The sequence below is a fragment of the Ovis aries genome, chromosome 14 (assembly GCF_016772045.2).
Source record: "Ovis aries strain OAR_USU_Benz2616 breed Rambouillet chromosome 14, ARS-UI_Ramb_v3.0, whole genome shotgun sequence".
Lineage (NCBI taxonomy): Eukaryota > Metazoa > Chordata > Mammalia > Artiodactyla > Bovidae > Ovis > Ovis aries.
In genome coordinates this window covers 10,427,541-10,446,864 of record NC_056067.1, presented here as the reverse complement: position 1 = coordinate 10,446,864, position 19,324 = coordinate 10,427,541, and the positions used below count along the sequence as shown (strand labels likewise).

Genomic DNA, 19,324 nt, shown 5'->3' with positions numbered 1-19,324 from the left:
TCGTTAATCTTACCGTAACGTACAACACTCCAGAATGTGATGTGATATTAACGGAACCATTCTGATATGCTACAGCTGTTACCAAAATATTTACCAGACTGTGGACAGTGTGACCACATCCTGCCCAAAACAGTTCGGTTCCTGTTCTTACACAAGAACACGGGTTGTGGACACACCATGTATGCACTCCAGGGCAGAGAAGTCAGGACAGGCCCAACCTGTCGGGCTGGAAAGTGGTGGAAGGCCTGCAAGCTCAGGAGCACCTGGATCATCAGGCAGGGGATTTGTTGCGGGGAAGGAAAATTAGCTCAAACCAACAATCACACCCTAACATGGCACTCTCAAAGCCTGTGCACTGCAGCACTCACAGTACAGTAGCTGGGGTGCCCGGATGGGGTCCTAAAGTCCGAGATGCTCAGAGGCACCCAGGAGATGCTCATGCCCACATCTGTCTGAGAATCACTGCTTAAGTGGCTTCCTCAGCTGACTTCTCCAATCAGTTCATAGTGACTCAAGTCAATAATCATGGAGCTTTCAGCCATGTGCAAAATGTTTATTATCAAAGGGGAGGTGTACAGAGATTAGTAAGGCAAGGTCCCTGCCTCAGGGGATTACATCTATAGGGAGACAGACATCAAAGATGGAAATGATGGAAGCAGAGGGTGGGTGAGATAAAGCCTTACAGCTTTACAAGAATTCGTTGTATGACTCAGGGAGCTTAAACAGGGGCCCTGTGACAACCCAGAGGGGTGGGATGGGGTGAGAGGTGGGAGGGAGGTTCATGTTGATATATGGCAGAAACCAACACAATACTGTAATTATCCTTCAAATAAAACTAAATAAATTTACAAAACAAAATGCTCCTCAACACACACACAAAGAGATCTATCTGGATTAGAAACTACAGAGAGGTCAGAGGAGCTGGCAGGATAACCAGATGGGGGAGGGGATGGGAGGGGAGGAGGGACAAGGCTACTTTCCGCTTTGGGGACTAATTTAAAAAGGCCACATTAGGAGCCCCCACCTAGAGTGTGCGGAGCCGGCTGTGGTGGGAAGTGCCAGAACAAATCACTCTAAAGCGCTCATCCAAAACCATCCTCAGGGTTTACAACACTGCAGACACTGTACTGTGCAGCTGCTGCACACTGAAACGGATGAGCTGCGGTCTCTGCCACCCACAGCTGAACTCAGCCTAAACAGGGAGGTAGGTTCACTGGATACTGGACAGTGAGCTGGCACTGTAGCAGAAATAAAAATAACAGAATAGGACAGAAGAGGCCTTGGGGAACAGGGGCCTTTAAGCTGGCCTCTCTCAATGTGAGCAGCTGTGTTTTTGGCAGATTAAAAGATGGACTTGAAAGGAGAGAGGGGAGAAGGGAGAAAAAGAGCCAAGAAGCGTAACTGAGCAGGGATTCCAGCCTGGAGGGGGTGGGGGACGTCGTGAGAGCAAGAAGGAGGGAGTGGAGCAGAGGGGAGAAGCACTGCGACACTGGGGGTCTGAGGGAGGCGGAGCCTTCATCTGCAGCCGAAGCCCCTGGGAGGATGGTAAGGCACGACCTGGACCAGGGCTCTGACAATAGGGAAGACGGCGAGACATCTGGAGCCCAAGCAAACACCGGGAGCACAGCGGCTATGTGCCAAGTACTGGAAGTCAGGGAGCACCTCAACCCGTAGACGACAGGGGGGCTCCTGAGGCTGGGAGGGCCTGACAAGGGTGTCTGGGTCCCTCTGACATCTCTTATTTTATCCTCATCCTAAGTCATCATTAGAACTCTTCTCTACCTTACGTTTCTTATAAAGCTGCTAATAATTTTAGATAAAATCATTTTCTCATTTGTCTGCAGATAAAAAGTTTACATGGTCTCTGCAAGGTTTATACTTAAATCTAAATTATAATAAAGCCCTTTCTGACAATGCTGTAGAAACAGGGAACCAAATCACTGCTCTCAAAGAAAAGGTTCAGCTTCCAGGTTCTCCAAGGCCAGTGAGGACCTTGAGCGTGATGCAAACTGGAAAGCGGTCTAGACAGGTTTGACACGGGCAGCGGCAGCCGGCAAGATGAGAGGACCCTACTGTTAGTGACATGTAACACACACGAGAGGGCTGCAACTGAGTAAGCATCACCTCCAGTGATCAGCTCAGTGTCTGGGACAGAGACAGCCAGCTACTCAGTCATAACAGGACAGGAGGTGAAGAGGTCACCTGAATTCCCAAGAGCCTTGATGACAGGCGTGGACATAACCGCAAACTCAGGACAAGAGAAACAAGCTGCCACTGAGCCAGGTGGAAAGCACGTACTCAGAGACTTGCCAGCTCTGGGCCCAACAGCTGGTGCACTCGACAGAGAGCCCACTCCAGAACCCGCACAGAGAGCCTTGGCTATGATGGGTACACCTGTGCCAGAGGATCCTTAGGAAACAAACAGTAATGAGCAATTATTTCCAAAACTCACCTTGGAGGTCTGACACTTTGAAGCATAGAATAAACTTTAATTCATTAGCCAAAGTGGTTTGGTGATTAAAGCTACTGGAGTCTACAGCAAAAACGTCAAGCAGAAAGGGAAAGGAAGGAAGCCTGCCCCCATGGTGCGTGCTTACCGTCGGGGAGGTCACCAGCAGCCTGTGCGCCACACAGAACTGTCCCGCCGTACGGAGGAAGCTGCCCAGGGAAGTGGAAAACAGAGTTTAACTCAAAAAACTGTTAAAGTTCAACACATGCTATTTCATTAAAGCAACCCTCATTAAAAGGCTATTTATCCATGCAACTTCTCATAACACTTATTTTTAACAAAATAACACAGATGGGGAGACAGTAAGATTAAATATCTTCATTTTAAAACACCATTAGAAAGCTTTCCAATACTGATTGCTATTAAACAGATCCAAAAATGAGGTAAAAAATTAAAATGGGCTCCAATGGACACGTCAGTCAGCTACAAAAGGCTCATGACACACCCTCTGTTTCACAGGAGTTGCAGAGTGCACGTCGACTACTATGAACACTTGTTTTTGTCCACTGACCAGCACAGAGTCTTCGTGACCACCTGCACACACTGCTCACCGTCACTGCAAGTCCACTCAGCCACAGGCGGGAACCACGCCTGGGGACAGTGAACAAAGCAGCTGGGAAAGAAAAGCCTGAGAATCACGGCTCTCTTTTAACAGGGTGCCTTAAATAACTGGGTTAACAGCTGGCAACCACATTCCTTGTTTGGAAAAGAGACAGCAAAATGGCCAGTGCCTGGGCTCTCTGCAAAATGCAGGACGGTATCACGAATATGCCAATTTCTTTCCCTCCTAGCTATTCCATAATACTTAGGAAAGTGAAGTGAAAGTGAAGTCACTCAGTCGTGTCAGACTCTTTGCGACCCCGTGGACTGTACCCCACCAAGCTCCTCTGTCCATGGGATTCTCCAGGCAAGAGTACTAGAGTGGGTTGCCATTTCCTTCTCCAGGGGATCTTCCCGACCCAGGGATCGAACCCAGGTCTCCTGCATTGCCAGCAGACTCTTCACTGTCTGAGCCGCCAGAGAAGCCCAAGAAAACAAAAGGAACTGACCACTTTCTGGACTTGAGAGGAGTGCATATTTTCACCACACAGGGGCACTCCAGCACTCATCACGGCAAAGCACTGTGTCCCCAGGCGGGCTGCACTTGAGCCTAAAGTGCAAGGCCATTCCACACACGACTCCAACGCTCCCATCTGGTGCCCCAGCCTTTATCACTGGCGTGGACACACAGAGCAATTCAGTGTGTCTCGGAAAGCCACAAATCACGATGATGTCCCTCTGCAGTCACAGAAGACAGCAAACTCCCAGACACAGCCTTTATTCCACTGATGACACTAGGGTGCCCCCTGGTGATAAAAATCTAACTTGTAAGGCACTCAAAGTCTTGTTTTTTGGAATCAGACTGTACTCACAATCTAGGGAGTAGGAAAGCCCCTGGCATGCCCCAGGGCAATGCTGCTGTTTTCTGCTAAGTGTGTTTAAAACACTTACTTTGGTTTACTAACTTGGTAAGAGCATAACTGGGCATTACTAGAATGCCACAATGAGTTCAACAACAGAAAACGTGTGTGTTTTTTTTTTTTTTTACACTCCATACACTGCATATGGTGCCTGTGATGCAGCAAACCTCCATCAGCTCTAAGAAACCCCTTTATGGTAACTGGGTATAATAAAAATGCAGCAGAATAAAACTGCAAGAATTGTTCAAAGTTCTCTCTTTAACTATACAGTTACTTATAAGAACAGAGAATTTTCTAAGCAAAAATATATAATCTCACACACAAAAGGAAACTGAGCAATAGAAAAAGCTGAAATTTATTTGTATTAGATACAAAACCAAATCAACTTACTCTGAAAACAGTGCTACCATATTGTGAGGTCAATACTCAGGACCTTCAATAATAAGAAGGTAGTATTTTTAAATCTTTTTGCTATTGCTATGGGGTAAGGGGTAGAGCCCCACCACCCACACCCATACACACACACACTCAACACCACAATCTCAAGTTGTATTACATACCGAACTGAAAACAAAAACTTTAAAAACTTATTAAATGTTTTTATGACCTCAGGGAAGGAAAAAAATTTCTTAATATTTTAAAAATCCACAAACTATGAGGAAAAGAAATACAAGACATTAAAACTTTAAAATATACTCCCAAAGATTATTAACCCTATAAAACAGTAAGAAAAAAACAAGCCATTTGATAAAAATACAGACGAAAGATACAGAACAGGTAATTAACAGAAATAGAAATCTACTCTGCCAATGGACATATGAAAGTAATGTAATGGTGCTCAAATGTTTATAATCTGGGAGATTTAAATTAAAACGACAAAAATCTACTTACTCCATCAGATTAACAAAAATTTTAAGTATGTCTATACTGAGAATGGGGCTTTCCAGGAGATACTAGTGGTAAAGAATCCAAGTGTCAATACAAGAGACGTGGGTTTAATCCCTGGGTTGAGAAGATTCCCTGGAGAAGGAAATGGCAGCCCACTCCAGTATTCTTGCCTGGGAGATCTCATGGACAGACTGGGAATTATCAAAAATTTTTCTTTTTAATGGGGTCTAAAAGATCCCTATAGTTATGGCTATGGTCTTCCCAGCGGTCATGTAGAGTTGTGAGAGCTAGACCATAAAGAAGGCAGAACACCAAAGAACTGATGCCTTCAAACTGTGGTGCTGGAGAAGAGAAGGTCCTGAAAGTCCCTTGGACAGCAAGAAGATCAAACCAATCAATCTTAAGGAAAATCAACCCTGAATACTGGTTGGAAGGACTGATGCTGAAGTTGAAGCTCCAGTATTTTGGTCATCTGATGAAACCAGCTGATTCAATAGAAAAGTAGAAAAGTCCCTAATGCTGGGAAAGATCAAGGGCAGAAGAAGAGGGCATCAGAGAGTGAGTGGTTGGATGGCATCACCAATGCAATGGACATGAACTTGGGCAAGGAGATGGTAAGGGACAGGGAGGCCTGGCGTGCTGTAGTCCATGGGGTCGCAAACAGTATGACGTGACTGACAACAGCAAAAACTCTCATGCACTAATGATGGAAATGCAGACTGTTAAAACCACTTAGAAAGCAGATGCACTCAAGATGCTTATTCCTTACAGGGCGCCAAAGTTCCATTCCTAGGAATACTTCTTGGAGAAACCCACAGAGGAGCATGAGGAGACATGACAAAATACGATTACTGCCACATTTCTGTACTAATGGGAGAACTGAAGACCTAGACAGTCCCCCTCAACATGAAAACAGCTAAGTTCAATACTTAATAGTTAACGGGGAATTTTCTGGCAATTCAGTGGTTAGGACTCTGCGCTTTGACTCCTGTGGGCACCCAAGTTCATTCCCTGCTCAGGGAACTAAGATCCACAGGACACAGCCAAAAATAAAATTTAACAATTAAAATCAAAGAACAAGAACAAAATGTCCAAATAAATCTAAAGAGTATTTAGCTTAAAATAAACAAACTACAAAATGATGGATACAGTATGAAACCACTTTGTTGTTGTTTAGTCACAAGGCAGGTCTCTTTTGCGACCCCATGGACTGTAGCCCACTAGGCTCCTCTGTCAATCGGATTTCTCAGGCAAAAATACTAGAGTGGGTTGCCATTTCCTTCTCCAGGGGAATCTTCCTGACCCAGGGATCAAACCTACTTCTCCTGCATTGCAGGTACATTCTTTACTACTGAGCCCCTGGGGAAGCCCCTGATGAGACATTTCAACCGCACAAAACAATAAATAGCATATACTTGCACAGTAAGAGGTGAAGATCACAGCCAGGAAACAAAATGTACTGTGCATTTTTGGCAGAGTTTCAGTATTTCTGGGGAATAAGGCGAACAGGCAAGGATACAAGAGAAGCTTCAACTGTCTCTGTAATGTTTTGCTATTTACAAGTATAGAAAAATGTTAACAGTAGTCAAATCCAATGGATGGGTCCACTCCTTTTTTCATGTTAGCCTCCACACTTTTCTGTACTTTGGAATTCCTAATTAAAAGGCATAAATCAAAAACAAAACAAAACAAAACAAAACCTGATCTAAAATATAACCATCAATTAAATCTATGCATGCACCCAATAAAACAAAATTTTGTCTTACCTCAACTGAAGCGCGAGGAGTCACAAAGAACTGATTGAATTCATCAGGGCTAAAATCTCCAAAAATATACTGGGGAAAAAAAAAAGAATCACAGATCACATAAAATATACAAATCACTCAGTTTCAGAAAACAGTGTTACATGGACCCTATAAAGAATCCGCCAGGAGCCCCCAAGACCCTCTCCAGGAAACAGACAGTGCTGTCTGGAGCTCCTTCACAGTCCCACTGCAGAGAGGTCTTTAAGTCTAGATAAAACCTTAGGGTTTTATGGAAGAAAATCAAAATGATGAGCCTTATGATGGGAGAAAACGTTCCAGACAATACCAACTGCCAGCAAGGATGTGAAGCAACTAGAGATGCAGAAAGGCACAGCAACTCAGGGAAAAAAAAGAGTTCAGCAGTTCCTTATAAAGTTCACTGACCACACAACCCAGCAAGCCTACTCCTAAGCACTTACCAAAGAGAAATGAAGAACAATGTCCACCAAAAAAAAAAAAAAAACAAAACCTGCATGCTGAAGTTTACAGCAACTGTACTCATAACCACTAGAAACTGAAAAGAATCCCAATGTGGATCAACAGGTGGACATGATGCATGAACGTGATGATCTGCTAATCAATGACTCTCTAAAGCATCACCCTAAGTGAAGCATCAGACTTACAAGGCCACAAGCACTACGGACAGAAAACAGATCTGTGGCTTCCAGGTAACGGATTACAAAAAAGCACAAGGGAACTTTGCTTCACAGGGAAAGCCTGTTAGAGAAATGGTAAACTTCTGATGTGCCTAGGAAACACATCCACCAATATATTAATGATTTCAGTTCTTGAATATGGATGGACAACAAAAAACCAAAGACATGAGAGGGGACAATAAACAGCAATAAAGAGGGTTACTATTAAAACAGGGGAAATGAATCTGTGTAAACAAAACTCGGGAAACAGAAAAGAAGTTAAAATTCTAATCTGTATCCTGAAAGAAATTCTAGCAGGTAAAGTAAGCAGAATGTCCAGGAAAAAAAAGGAGAGAACAAGGAAGTATTCAAAGATATCAAAGGATTATTAAATTTAAATTACTAAATTTATAAACTCAACAGAAGATCTTAAAGAACCAAAATCAATACAGCAAGACAGCAATGCTTTGAAAGTTCCAAGGAAAAAAGCATTTCTTTTTGTTTTCATAGAATTCTATTCTATAGTCACTACTCAAGTGCAAAAGGCAAAATAATTCTTGACTTTCATACACACTTGGGACAGGTGGAGGTGGGCTGCTTAAGAATTCCAGAAAATGCATTCATGGGATACAAGAGCAGTAACAAACAAGTAGGACCCAAAAGATGATCAATACTGTGGACGTGAAGCCCAACGCAAACATGGAGGAAGACTCATGTGGCTTTATTTAATACCAACAACAGGAATGCTATCCACGTAAAAGAGAGCCACTCTACCTTCTAAGCGGCTACTTTAATTCACAATGTGGGGAAGACACATCAGGATAGGAAGTGAATGTTCTTACAGGATTGCTAAGTTTTTCTCTTCAGGCTGGATTTCTCTTGGAAAGATAAAAATAAATGAAATACTCTTTGAAATCACACGTCTAAGTACACTTTCTTATTTGAGTTTCCATACAATCTAAAGTATTAAAAAAAAAAAAAAGAAATTGGTCAATCCAGTAAGAGAACTAAAATTTCAAATGATTCATGTCAATGAAGAGGAAGGGGAGGAATCGTGACCCAGCAAGCCTTCTACCAGTCTGCTGGAACAAACCTCATGGTCAATCATCAGAACACTTCAGTTCAGTCGCTCAGCTGTGTCTGACTCTTTGAGACCCGAGGACTGCAGCATGCCAGGCTTCCCTGTCCATCACCAAGTCCCAGAGTTTGCTCAAACTCATGTCCATCTAATCAGTGATGCTATCTAACCATCTCATCCTCTGTCATTCCTTTCTCCTCCCATCTTCAATCTTTTTCAGCATCAGGGTCTTTTCCAATGAGTCATTTCTTCCCATCAGGTGGCCAAAGTATTGGAGTTTCAGCTTCAGCATCAGTCCTTCCAATGAATACTCAGGACTGATTTCCTTTAGGATGGACTGGTTGGCTCACCTTGCAGTCCAAGGGATTCCCAAGAGTCTTCTCCAACACCACAGGTCAAAAGAATCAATTCTTTGGCACTCAGCTTTCTTTATAGCCCAACTCTCATATCTATACATGACTACTGGAAAAACCATAGCCTTGACTAGACGGACCTTTGTTGGCAAAGTAATGTCTTTACTTTTTAATATGCTATCTAGGTTGGTCATAACTTTTCTTCCTAGGAGCAAGCATCTTTTAATTTCATGGCAGCAGTGATTTTGGAGCCCAAGAAAATAACGTCTCTCACCTTTTCCACTGTTGTCCCATCTATTTGCCATGAAGTGATGGGACCAGATGCCATGATCTCAGTTTTCTGAAAGTTGAGTTTTAAGCAAACTTTTTCACTCTCAAGAGGCTTTTTAGCTCCTCTTCACTTTCTGCCATAAGGGTGGTGTCATCTGCATATCTGAGGTTATTGATATTTCTCCCAGCAATCTTGATTCCAGCTTGTGCTTCATCCAGCCCAGCGTTTTTCATGATGTACTCTACATGTCAGTTAAATAAGCAGGGTGACAATATACAACCTTGACATACTCCTTTCCCAATTTGGAACCAGTCTGTTGTTTCATGTCCAGTTCTAACTGTTGCTTCTTGACCTGCATACAGATTTCTCAGGAGGCAGTTAAGGATGTCTGGTATTCCCATCTCTTTCAGAATTTTCCACAGTTTGTTGTGATCCACACAGTCAAAGGCTTTGGCATAGTCAATAAACCAGAGGTAGACGTTCTTCTGGAACTCTGTTGCTTTTTCGATGACCCAGCAGATGTTGGCAATTTGATCTCTGGTTCTTCTGCCTTTTCTAAAACCAGCTTGAACATCTGGAAGCTCACAGTTCACATACTGTTGAAGCCCGGCTTGGAAAATTTTGAGAATTACTTTGCTAGAATGTGAGATGAGTGCAATTGTGCGGTAGTTCGAGCATTCTGTGGCATTGCCTTTCTTTGGGACTGGAATGAAAACTGACCTTTTCCAGTCCTGTAGCCATTGATGAGTTTTCCAAATTTGCTGGCATTTTGACTGCAGCACTTTCACAGCATCATCTTTTAGGATTTGAAATAGCTCAACTGGAATTCCCATTACAATCTCCATGAGCTTTGTTTGTAGTGATGCTTCCTGAGGCCCACTTGACTTCACATTCTAGGATGTCTGGCTCTAGGTGAGTGATCACACCATTGTGGTTATCTGGGTCATGAAGATCTTTTCTGTATAGTTTTTCTGTGTGTGCTTGCCACCTCCTCTTAACATCTTCTGCTTCTGTTAGGTCCATACTATTTCTGTCCTTTATTGTGCCCATCTTTGCATGAAATGTTCCCTTGGTATCTCTAATTTTCTTAAAGAGATCTCTAGTCTTTCTCATTCTATTGTTTTCCTCTATTTCTTTGCACTGATCACTAAGTAAGGCTTTCTTCTCTCTCCTTGCTATTCTTGGGAACTCTGCATTCAAATGGGTATGTTTCCTTTTCACCTTTGCCTTTCGCATCTCGTCTCTTCTCAGCTATCCGTAGGCCTCCTCGGCCATTTTGCCTTTTTGCAATTCTTTTTCTTGGGCATGGTCTTAATCACTGCCTCCTATACAGTGTCACAAACCATCCATAGTTCAGGCACTCTATCAGATCTAATCCCTTGAATCTATTTGTCACTGCCCGTATAATGGTAAGGGATTTGACTAAGGTCATACCTGAATGGTCTAGTGGTTTTCCCTACTTTCTTCAATTTAAGTCTGAATTTGGCAATAAGGAGTTCATGATCTGAGCCACAGTCAGGTCCTGGTCTTGTTTTTGCTAACTGTATAGACTGTCTACATCTCTGGCTGCAAAGAATATAATCAATCTGATTTTGGTGTTGACCATCTGGTGATGTCCATGCATAGTCTTCTCTTGAATTGTTGGGAAGAGGGTGTTTGCTATGACCAGTGCGTTCTCTTGGCAAACTTTGCCCGGCTTCATTTTGTACTCCAAGGTCAAATTTGCCTGTTACTCCGGGTATCTCCTTACTTCCTCCTTTGGCATTCCAGTCCCCTATAATAAAAAGGACATCTTTTTGGGGTGTTAGTTCTAGAAGGTCTTGTAGGTCTTCACAGAACCGTTCAACTTCAGCTTCTTCAACATTAGTGGGGATTACCTGGATTACTGTGATATTGAATGGTCTGCCTTGGAAACAGAGATCATTCTGTCATTTTTGAGACTGTACCGAAGTACTGACTGCATTTCAGACCCTCCTGCTGACGATAGTGGCTACTCCATTTCTTCTAAGGGATTCCTGTGCACAGTGGTAGATTATGGTCATCTGAGTTAAATTCGCCAATTCCAGTCCATTTTAGTTCTCTGATTCCTAAAATGTCAATGTTCACTCTTGCCATCTCCTGTTTGACCACTTCCAATTTACCTTGATTCATGGACCTGACATTCCAGGTTCCTATGCAACATCGTTCTTTACTTCCATCACCAGTCACATCCACAATATGGCACTGCTTTCATTTTGGCTCTGTCTCTTCATTCTTTCTGGTGTTATTTCTCCACTCTTCTCTAGTAGCATATTGGGCATCTACCGATTTGGAGACATCTTTCAGTGTTGTATCTTTTTGCCTTTTCATACTGTTCATGGGGTTCTCAAGGCAAGAATACTGAAGTAGTTTGCCATTCCCTTCTCCAGGGGACCACGTTTTATCAGAACTCTCCAACATTATCCATCCATCTTGGGTGGCCCTACACGGCACGGCTCAGTTTCGTAGAGTTAGACAAGGCTGTGGTCCATGTGATCAGTTTGGCTAGTTTCTGTGATTGTGGCTTTCATTCTGTCTGCCGTCTAGAGGCTTATGGAAACTTCCTGATGGGACAGACTGACTGTGGGGGAAACTGGGTCTTGTTCTGATGTGCGGGGCCATGCTCAGTAAATCTTTAATCCAATTTTCTGTTGATGGGCAGGGCTGTGTTTGCCCCCAAACAACACCTCACCTCTGGAGACTCCTGGATACTCACAGGCAAGTCTGGGTCAGTCTCTTATGGGCTCACTGCTCCTTTCTCCTGGGTCCTGTTGCGCACAAGGTTTTGTCTGTGCCTTCCAAGAGTCTGTTTCCCCAATCCTGTCTAAGTTCTGTAGTCAAATCCCACTGGCCTCCAAAGTCAAATTCCCTGGGGATTCTCAATCCCTTTGCCAAATCCCCAGGTTGGGAAATCTGTTGTGGGTCCCAGAACTTCTTAACCATACAAGAATTTATTTGGTATAATTGTTCTGCAGTTTGTGGGTTGTCTGCTCAACACCTCTAAGGTGGCGTTAATGGCAACCTTCTACAAGAGGGCTTATGCCACACCAGGACTGCTGCACCCAGAGCCCCTGCCCCTGCGGCAGGCCACTGATGACCTGTACCTCCACAGGAGACACTCAAACACTCAAGGCAGGTCTGGCTCAGTCTCTGTAGGGTCTTCTAGTGTGCACAAGGTTTTGTTTGAGCCCTCCGAGCATCTCTGGCAGGTATGGAATTTGATTCTAAACATGATTTCGCCCCTCCTACCGTCTTGCCGGAGATTCTCCTTTGCCCTTGGACGTGATATCTTTTTTTGGTGGGATCCAATATTCTCCTGTTGATGGTTGTTCAGCAGCAAGTTTTAATTTTGGAGTTCTCGCAGAAGATGAGCGCACGTCCTTGATTTTAGATACTATCCCTCCCAAGGGAGTTTCCCAACCAGTTGTTAATGCCCAAAAGTTGTCGCAAAGAAACAGCATGAAGACGTCTGCAACAGTGTTGATGACAAGCTGGGGATTAGCTGGTTTCAGGATCTAATGAAGCTCGCACTCTTGATGTCTCATCACAGAAAGGACTCAGTGAGAGACAGTGATAGGTGAGAAGTGGATTGATTCAGATCCAGAGAGAAGCACACTCCACAGACAGAGTGTGGGCCACCGCAGAAGGCGAGTAAGTGCTTAGACTCCGGGGAGAGACAAGTTCTCCTATTATTTTCCGTTTTACTCAAGTCTTTGTTTTTAAAGTATTATTTGGAAAAATCTGCTACAGATTTTACGTGTGCTTTCTCATTACAACTTCATGTCAGTAATTTCTCCACAGATCCACACCTTTAACCTGATTACAAAACTCACTGGTGAGGGCAACAGGAAGGGCGGAAGATTTCCTGGCAATCCTGGGGTTAGAACTCTGCTCCTCCACTGGGAACTAAGAGCTCCTGGTGCAGCCTTCCAGATGGAAGGAGTGTGTACAGGGAGAAATCTCCAACACTGTTAAATTAAGAAAACATTATTTGGGTTAAAAAAGGGGGGGGGGGCTGGGAGGCAGAAAAATAGAAATACTGATTTGTATTTGCATAAAGATAGGGGCTTCCCTGGTGGCTCGGCGGTAAAGAATTCGTCAGCAATGCAGGAGACTCAGGTTCAATCCCTGGATCAGGAAGATCCCCTGGAGAAGTAAATGTTCTGTCAGGAAAATTCCATGGACAGAGGAGCCTGGCAGGCTACAGTCCATGGGGTCGTAAAGAGTCAGATATGACGTCATGACTAAACCACCAACCAAAGGCAGATCAATGCCAGGACAAACCTGGTAGCTTGGTGGTGAGAAGTCCACCCACCAATGCAGGGGACACAAGTTCAATCCCTGGCCCAGGAAGATTCCACATGCCGAGAAGCAACTAAGCCCAGACATCACAACTACTGAGCCAGCACTCTAGAGCCTGCTCACTGCAGCTAGAGAAAAGTCTGCACATAGCAACAAAGACCCAGCACAGCCAAAAACTGATTTTTAAAAAGCAATAGATATTGGAAGGAGGAAAGTCAGTGGAAGTCATGGAACGGAGAGTTGAGATGTTTTAGGATATATCTTTTCAGAGTTCTTAGTTCTGAACCATGCAAAAATATTTTATTCAAAAGATTAACTGTAAAGTCAATGTTATCAAATCACTGTACAACTATTCATATACCCATTTTCCAGAAGCTGTGTTTGCACCTATGTTTCATGATCTCCTTGACAACAGATTAGGACTTGATGAAAACATTTAATCCAAAAATGACACCATAAGCAACTGCTAACTATCAACTATGCAATGCTAAAGTATCATTTAACACCTGACAAATGGCTAGCCAGAGCTGCTCTGAACTTTAACATGATCCCCTTAACACTAGCTCACATATATCAATAGACAACTCCATAAAAATACACATGAATTTTCACATTCTCTGCCCTAACGGGATCTGTTTTCAATCCTTAAAATGCATGAGTTTTTGAAAGTAAGCAGTTAACACTTGCAAGAATCTAAAGAACAGTCATGTCAGTTTTGCAACTGAGCTTACAGAAGGGACTGCTAAGAGGCTAGCGCCAAGTTCCAATCTGAGTTGCACAAAGTCACTCAAGCCTCAAGTAAGGGAGACTTCAAAATAAGACAATTTCCTGCCATCACAATACATGTGAAAAAACAGTAAGTATTTCTTTCATGGGCAGAGAAACTAATGTCTCTTTTGTAATCACTCAAAAACACTGAAGCGAAGTGATATAATAAAATATAATATCCCACATAAATTTAGAGGCTATCATTTGAGTGCTTTTCAAAATCATCTATATCAGTTATAAATAATCACAGGAAGCATCACTATGAAGAAGTGTTTTTTATCCACACTGTTCCAAAAAAGCAAATAGAAGTATTGTTGTAAAGTAGAATTTAGCTTAAATAAATTAGGAAGAGAAATTAAATTATGAAGTTAAGACTACAAAAGCATAGAAAAACCCAAGTATTTATTCAACTGCAAACCCCAGTGAGTGGACATAAATTACACTGCCCTGAATTTTAGTGACAATTGTTTAACTAAAACTATATCTGACTGAAGCATCACAAGTCTTATGACACCAAAGAGTTTATCACAGAAACTCCGGACAGCCAGCTTCCATTAAAATGTTCCAGTCTCACCATCCCCAAAAGTCTTCCTAATCTTCAATCACAAACTGTTATAGATGTCTGGCAAAATGAAGAATGTTACCAAAAAGCAGGGGCAGGATTGTGCTCTTCCAAAAACTCAATGTCACAAAAGGCTGTGGAAAAGTTCCAGATGACAGGAAGCTAAAGAGACAGTACAACCGAATGCAACATCTGACCCTATGCTGGATCCTCCCCTGGAGAGGAAGTGCTATAAAAGGAGAGCACAGGGTCAACTGACAAGTCCAGAATACGAACAGTGGGTCAGAAAAAGACACTGCATCCATGTCAACATATGGAAGTGATAGCTGTCCAACTGTGGTTACTTTAAGAGAATATTCATGGGAAATATACATTCAAGCAGACAAGGAGGCTAAAGGGTCCCAGTGCATGTAACCCACCCTCAAACCTCAAAGGGTAAGAGAAAACGTGTCTGTATTTTCATGTGTTTGTGAGTTTGTACAGGTATCTGTATAAAGAGGGAGAGAACTTAAACACACCCCAATGATTAAGTGAGGTTCAACCCTAACCAGTCAATATGAATAAAAAATAAAATGGGGGCTCTTTGTACTTCTGCAATTTTTATAAATTTAAAATTATTTCCAAATAAAGAGCTTGCTGGGGCTGTTTTTAAACTAAAACTGAAAACACTCAGCTGTGAGGAAAATTTTTACCTACCCTCTTCTTATACATGTATGAAACATTTTCCTTCCTCTGGAGAATTAATAAATATAAAGTCTGTTTTTAAAGGAAAAGTTTTGGTTTTAAAAAAAAGATAAAAATGAGTCAATGCCTGATTTCACAGGATTTACAATCTAGTGGGGAAGAAAATGGCACTGGCAATATGCATTCGTTTGTCCTGCAGGAGCAGCGAGAGCTGAAACTCACGACTGTGAGGCTGGCAAGGGAGGAAGTGCAATCCCACTTTCCCTGTCCCTGCCAAGCCTGCAGGGGCCGGCATGCCCAGGCACCCAGGCAACAGCCACTGCGAGCCCTCCATGGACCACAGAGCACGAAAGAAATGCTGGCATTGTCATCAAGTGAGGCAGATCCCTGAGGTTTAAGCCAGGCCCACCAGAGTTGAATGAATACTGGAGTCAAGAGGAGGAACAAGAAAGCAACCATACACGCTCTTCTCCCAGCTGTGGTGACGGGCCGGGGGGGGGGGTGGCGGGGAGGAGGCGGGGGGGAGGCCATGAGGGTCAGGACACAGCACAGGGTGCTGAGCCGCCCTATCCCCGCTCTGGGAAGGGGCCTAGGGGTAGAGGAGTCCTCTCAACCAGAATAAAGCTCCACTTCCCCTCCCTTCCACTGACCCCAGCTCAGGCCTTCAGAACTCCTACTATTACCGTCTGATTATTTTCGGATCTTTTCTAGAGAGGACATGAAAAATATATGCACAAGAAACACATCAGGAAAAGGGGCAAGCCCTCAGCACAGCTAGGGTGGATGCAAGACACTTCACTGCAGCCAAGCGCCAGGGCGTGGCACTCTGAGTTGCCAGAGCAGACTCCAGAAGGCCCTCTAGGGCCTAGGGCTGTACAGCCTGCGAAAGGCACAGGCCAAACTGGAAATACCAGTGTTCCTGCTAAAGGAAAAGCAAAGACACAGCCTCAGCCCAGGAGAGGTAAGGAGAAGGAAAGGCGTTTGCCAGTCACCTGCGTGGTGCACTGCTGGCTCTCCAGGGATCCAATGCAGCCACAGGAAACAGCACCTCCTGCAGGAAGCAGGGACCCGGAGGACAACCCCCAGAGCAGGCACTAGGGGGCGCTGGAATACAGCTTCCAAGGTTTGCACTCTAGAAACAAGTCTTTGTGCAGGCTACCACCAAATTCGTGTCCTCCGCCTTCAAAAGGACTCAGGGACATGGGAGGTCAGCCTGAGGTAAAAACTTAGGCTACAAAGGCGTGATCAACAAACACTCTGCTGCATGCACTTCACAGATTCCACGGCAGCCAGGCATCTGTGAGCCAGACCCAGGCACAGTGTCCCAAGAACACTCAAAGCCCAGGCCTGCAGGGTCAAATGCCAGAAACAAGCACAGGAAGCAGAGTCTTCTCCTCCCTCCTCCCTCTTTCCCAACACAAAAGTGAATTTGGGAGGTAGGAGAAGATGTTAAGGACTAATACACTGGTGGCTCAGCAGTAAAGAATCCTCTTGCAACACAGGAGACACGGGTTCGATCCCTGGGTCAAGAAGATCCTCTGGAGAAAGGAATGGCTGCCCACTCCAGTATTCTTGCCTGGAGAATACCATGGACAGAGGAGCCTGGTGGGCCACAGTCCGTGGGGTTGAAAGAGTCTGGCACGACTTAATGACTAAAGAACACTGCTCTGAGTGATAAACGCTTTAACTTCATCTCTAAAATTAGGGTATGCCAGACGAAATCCATCTCCACAGTTCTTCCCAGCTCCAAAAGGATCTCCTGGATCTAACCTGGAAAAACACAGCTTTGGGAATGTTCTCAGACTGACACGGCTACCAGGTGGCTGGCACCTGAACACATCATGCTGAGTGGAAGAGGCCAGACTCAAGGGCCACGCATCGCAAGAGTCCATTCACATGAACTGGGTGATATCCAGAAGAGGCAGATCCCCAGAGACAGCAAGGAGAAAGAGGGTGGCTGCCAGTGGCTGGGTGGGGAGGGATAAGGGAGTCCCTGTTATGGGTATGAAGCCTCTTTCTGGAATGATGAGGTGTTCTAAAATGGACTGTGGGGGTAGCTGCACAACTCTGTGAATATACTAAAAACCACCAAAATGTACAGGTATTTAAATGGGAGAACTATTAACAAATGAAGTTTAAAAAAAATCAGATCAGTACTTGCATAAAAAGAACCATTCAAATTTCTTTATTTTTTTTTTTCTCACCAGGACCCAGTACCTGATGGATGGTGACATCTACTGAACAGTTACTGCTCAGTCTTAACTTTGGAAATTGGTGTGGGTGGCCTAGGGGACACCTGGAGGCGACAATGTTCAATACACAGCAGGAATTTCATTGATTTAATAGCATGTATTGAGCACCAATGATCCATGCTGAACTGTGCTCGACTGTCAGAACAAATTCTGAACAAGACAAAGTTTGGGACACCATGATATTTATAATTTTGTCACCGTGTGTGTGAACTGCGCATTGCTGACAGTACTACACAGGCAGAAGCGAGGGGACCGGGGCGGGGCAGAGGAAGGCTTATGCCTCGACTGACCACCCAGGGTTGCAGCAGGATTCTCCTCACTTTCTTGGGGCTGAGAGTCCCGAAAAGGGAAAAAATGGACAAAAAAGTGTGACAAAGCCACGCCCCCCCTTAAGATTCAAATATCAAGTGTTGGTTTCATGCGGTTTGTGCATTTTATTCTGACTATTAAAGTCCTATCAAAAGCTATCCTCTCAGCAATTTCCCTGGTACTCCAGTGGTCAGGACTCCTCACTCCCAATGCAGGAGGCATGGGGCTGACCCCGAGTCAGGGAACTAGATCTCAAATGCTGCACGGTGTGGCCAAAAACTAGGATCCCACATGGCATGGCAAAAAAATAATTTTTTAAAGTTATCCCTTCACTTTTCCAAGATTTTTAATAGACTGGATTTACTTAAGTGCTTTCAAGGGGAGTCTAAGCTGAAACTTGTTTCCACAGACTGCATTCTCCAAATCAGAAAACATGATTCACTTAACAGAAATCCACTTTTACCAACTTTCCAGGCCTACTGTACATTACACAATGTCAGTTAAATTTTAACTTGCTTTGCTCTAAACTATTACTAAATAGCCCTCATTATACAATAACTTGCTATATAGACTTTTTATCACATGGAAAAGAGCTGATAAATTAGGGAGTGTCAATTTGGTACTTGTTATCTGGGATACCCCTAGTAGAAAGAAGTTCAAAATTCCACCTATTTTCATTTCAATCACCTTGGTGCTAATCTAGGAAGGAAAGGGAAGGGATGGGAAGGGGAAAGTGGAACACCAATGAAAAGGAACCATTTTGGTCAGAATTCATCAAACTATATACATTAAATGAATTAAATTCACTGCATGTATATCATACCTCTATGTCTTGTTCTTTGAAAAGGACAGACACCAAGTCAACTCATCTTTTCCATTGCCTGCATCAAGTGCTTGGCATACAGCAGGTGCTCAAGAGTTCTGCTCAACAAATGAGTTCAGGAAGAGGAGGAAGAAAAGCAAAGCCCACAGCCTATACACATTCCAGGGCTGAGGACAGACGCCCTCCCCACAGCAACAGCTCCAACTCCAGAGGCCGGCAGGCTGAAGAGCTCCAGCCCAACTGCTCTCACTGTCTCTTATGCTCCCGCTTTTACGATCAACAGAGGTGGGCGAGCAGGGGCACACTTTTCATTTCTAAATATAAACTTTTAACATAGTCAAGACATAACATGCAATTTTTAAGTATAACATTTTGACTCAGACGGTAAAGCGTCTGCCTGCAATGCGGGAGACCCGGGTTCGATTCCTGGGTCGGGAAGATCCCTGGAGAAGGAAATGGCAACCCAATCCCGTACTCTTGCCTGGAAAATTCCGTGGACGGAGGAGCCTGGTAGGCTACAGTCCACGTGGGTCGCAAAGAGTCGGACACGACTGAGCTACTTCACTTTCACTTCATAATCAAGAAAAGTGTATTAAAGCTTTATTGA

At 43.9% G+C, this 19,324-nt stretch overlaps 1 protein-coding gene across 1 annotated transcript in view; it reads right to left on the bottom strand.

The window, feature by feature from the left end:
• USP10 (ubiquitin specific peptidase 10) overlaps positions 1-19,324 on the bottom strand; it is a 63,675-nt gene that overhangs the window by 26,610 nt on the left and 17,741 nt on the right. The window contains exons 2-3 of the mRNA XM_027977691.3: positions 6,624-6,692; positions 2,598-2,658 (exon numbers count right to left, since the gene is read on the bottom strand). Coding sequence (XP_027833492.2) covers positions 2,598-2,658; positions 6,624-6,692 — 130 coding nt within the window. The remainder of the gene's footprint in view (positions 1-2,597; positions 2,659-6,623; positions 6,693-19,324) is intronic.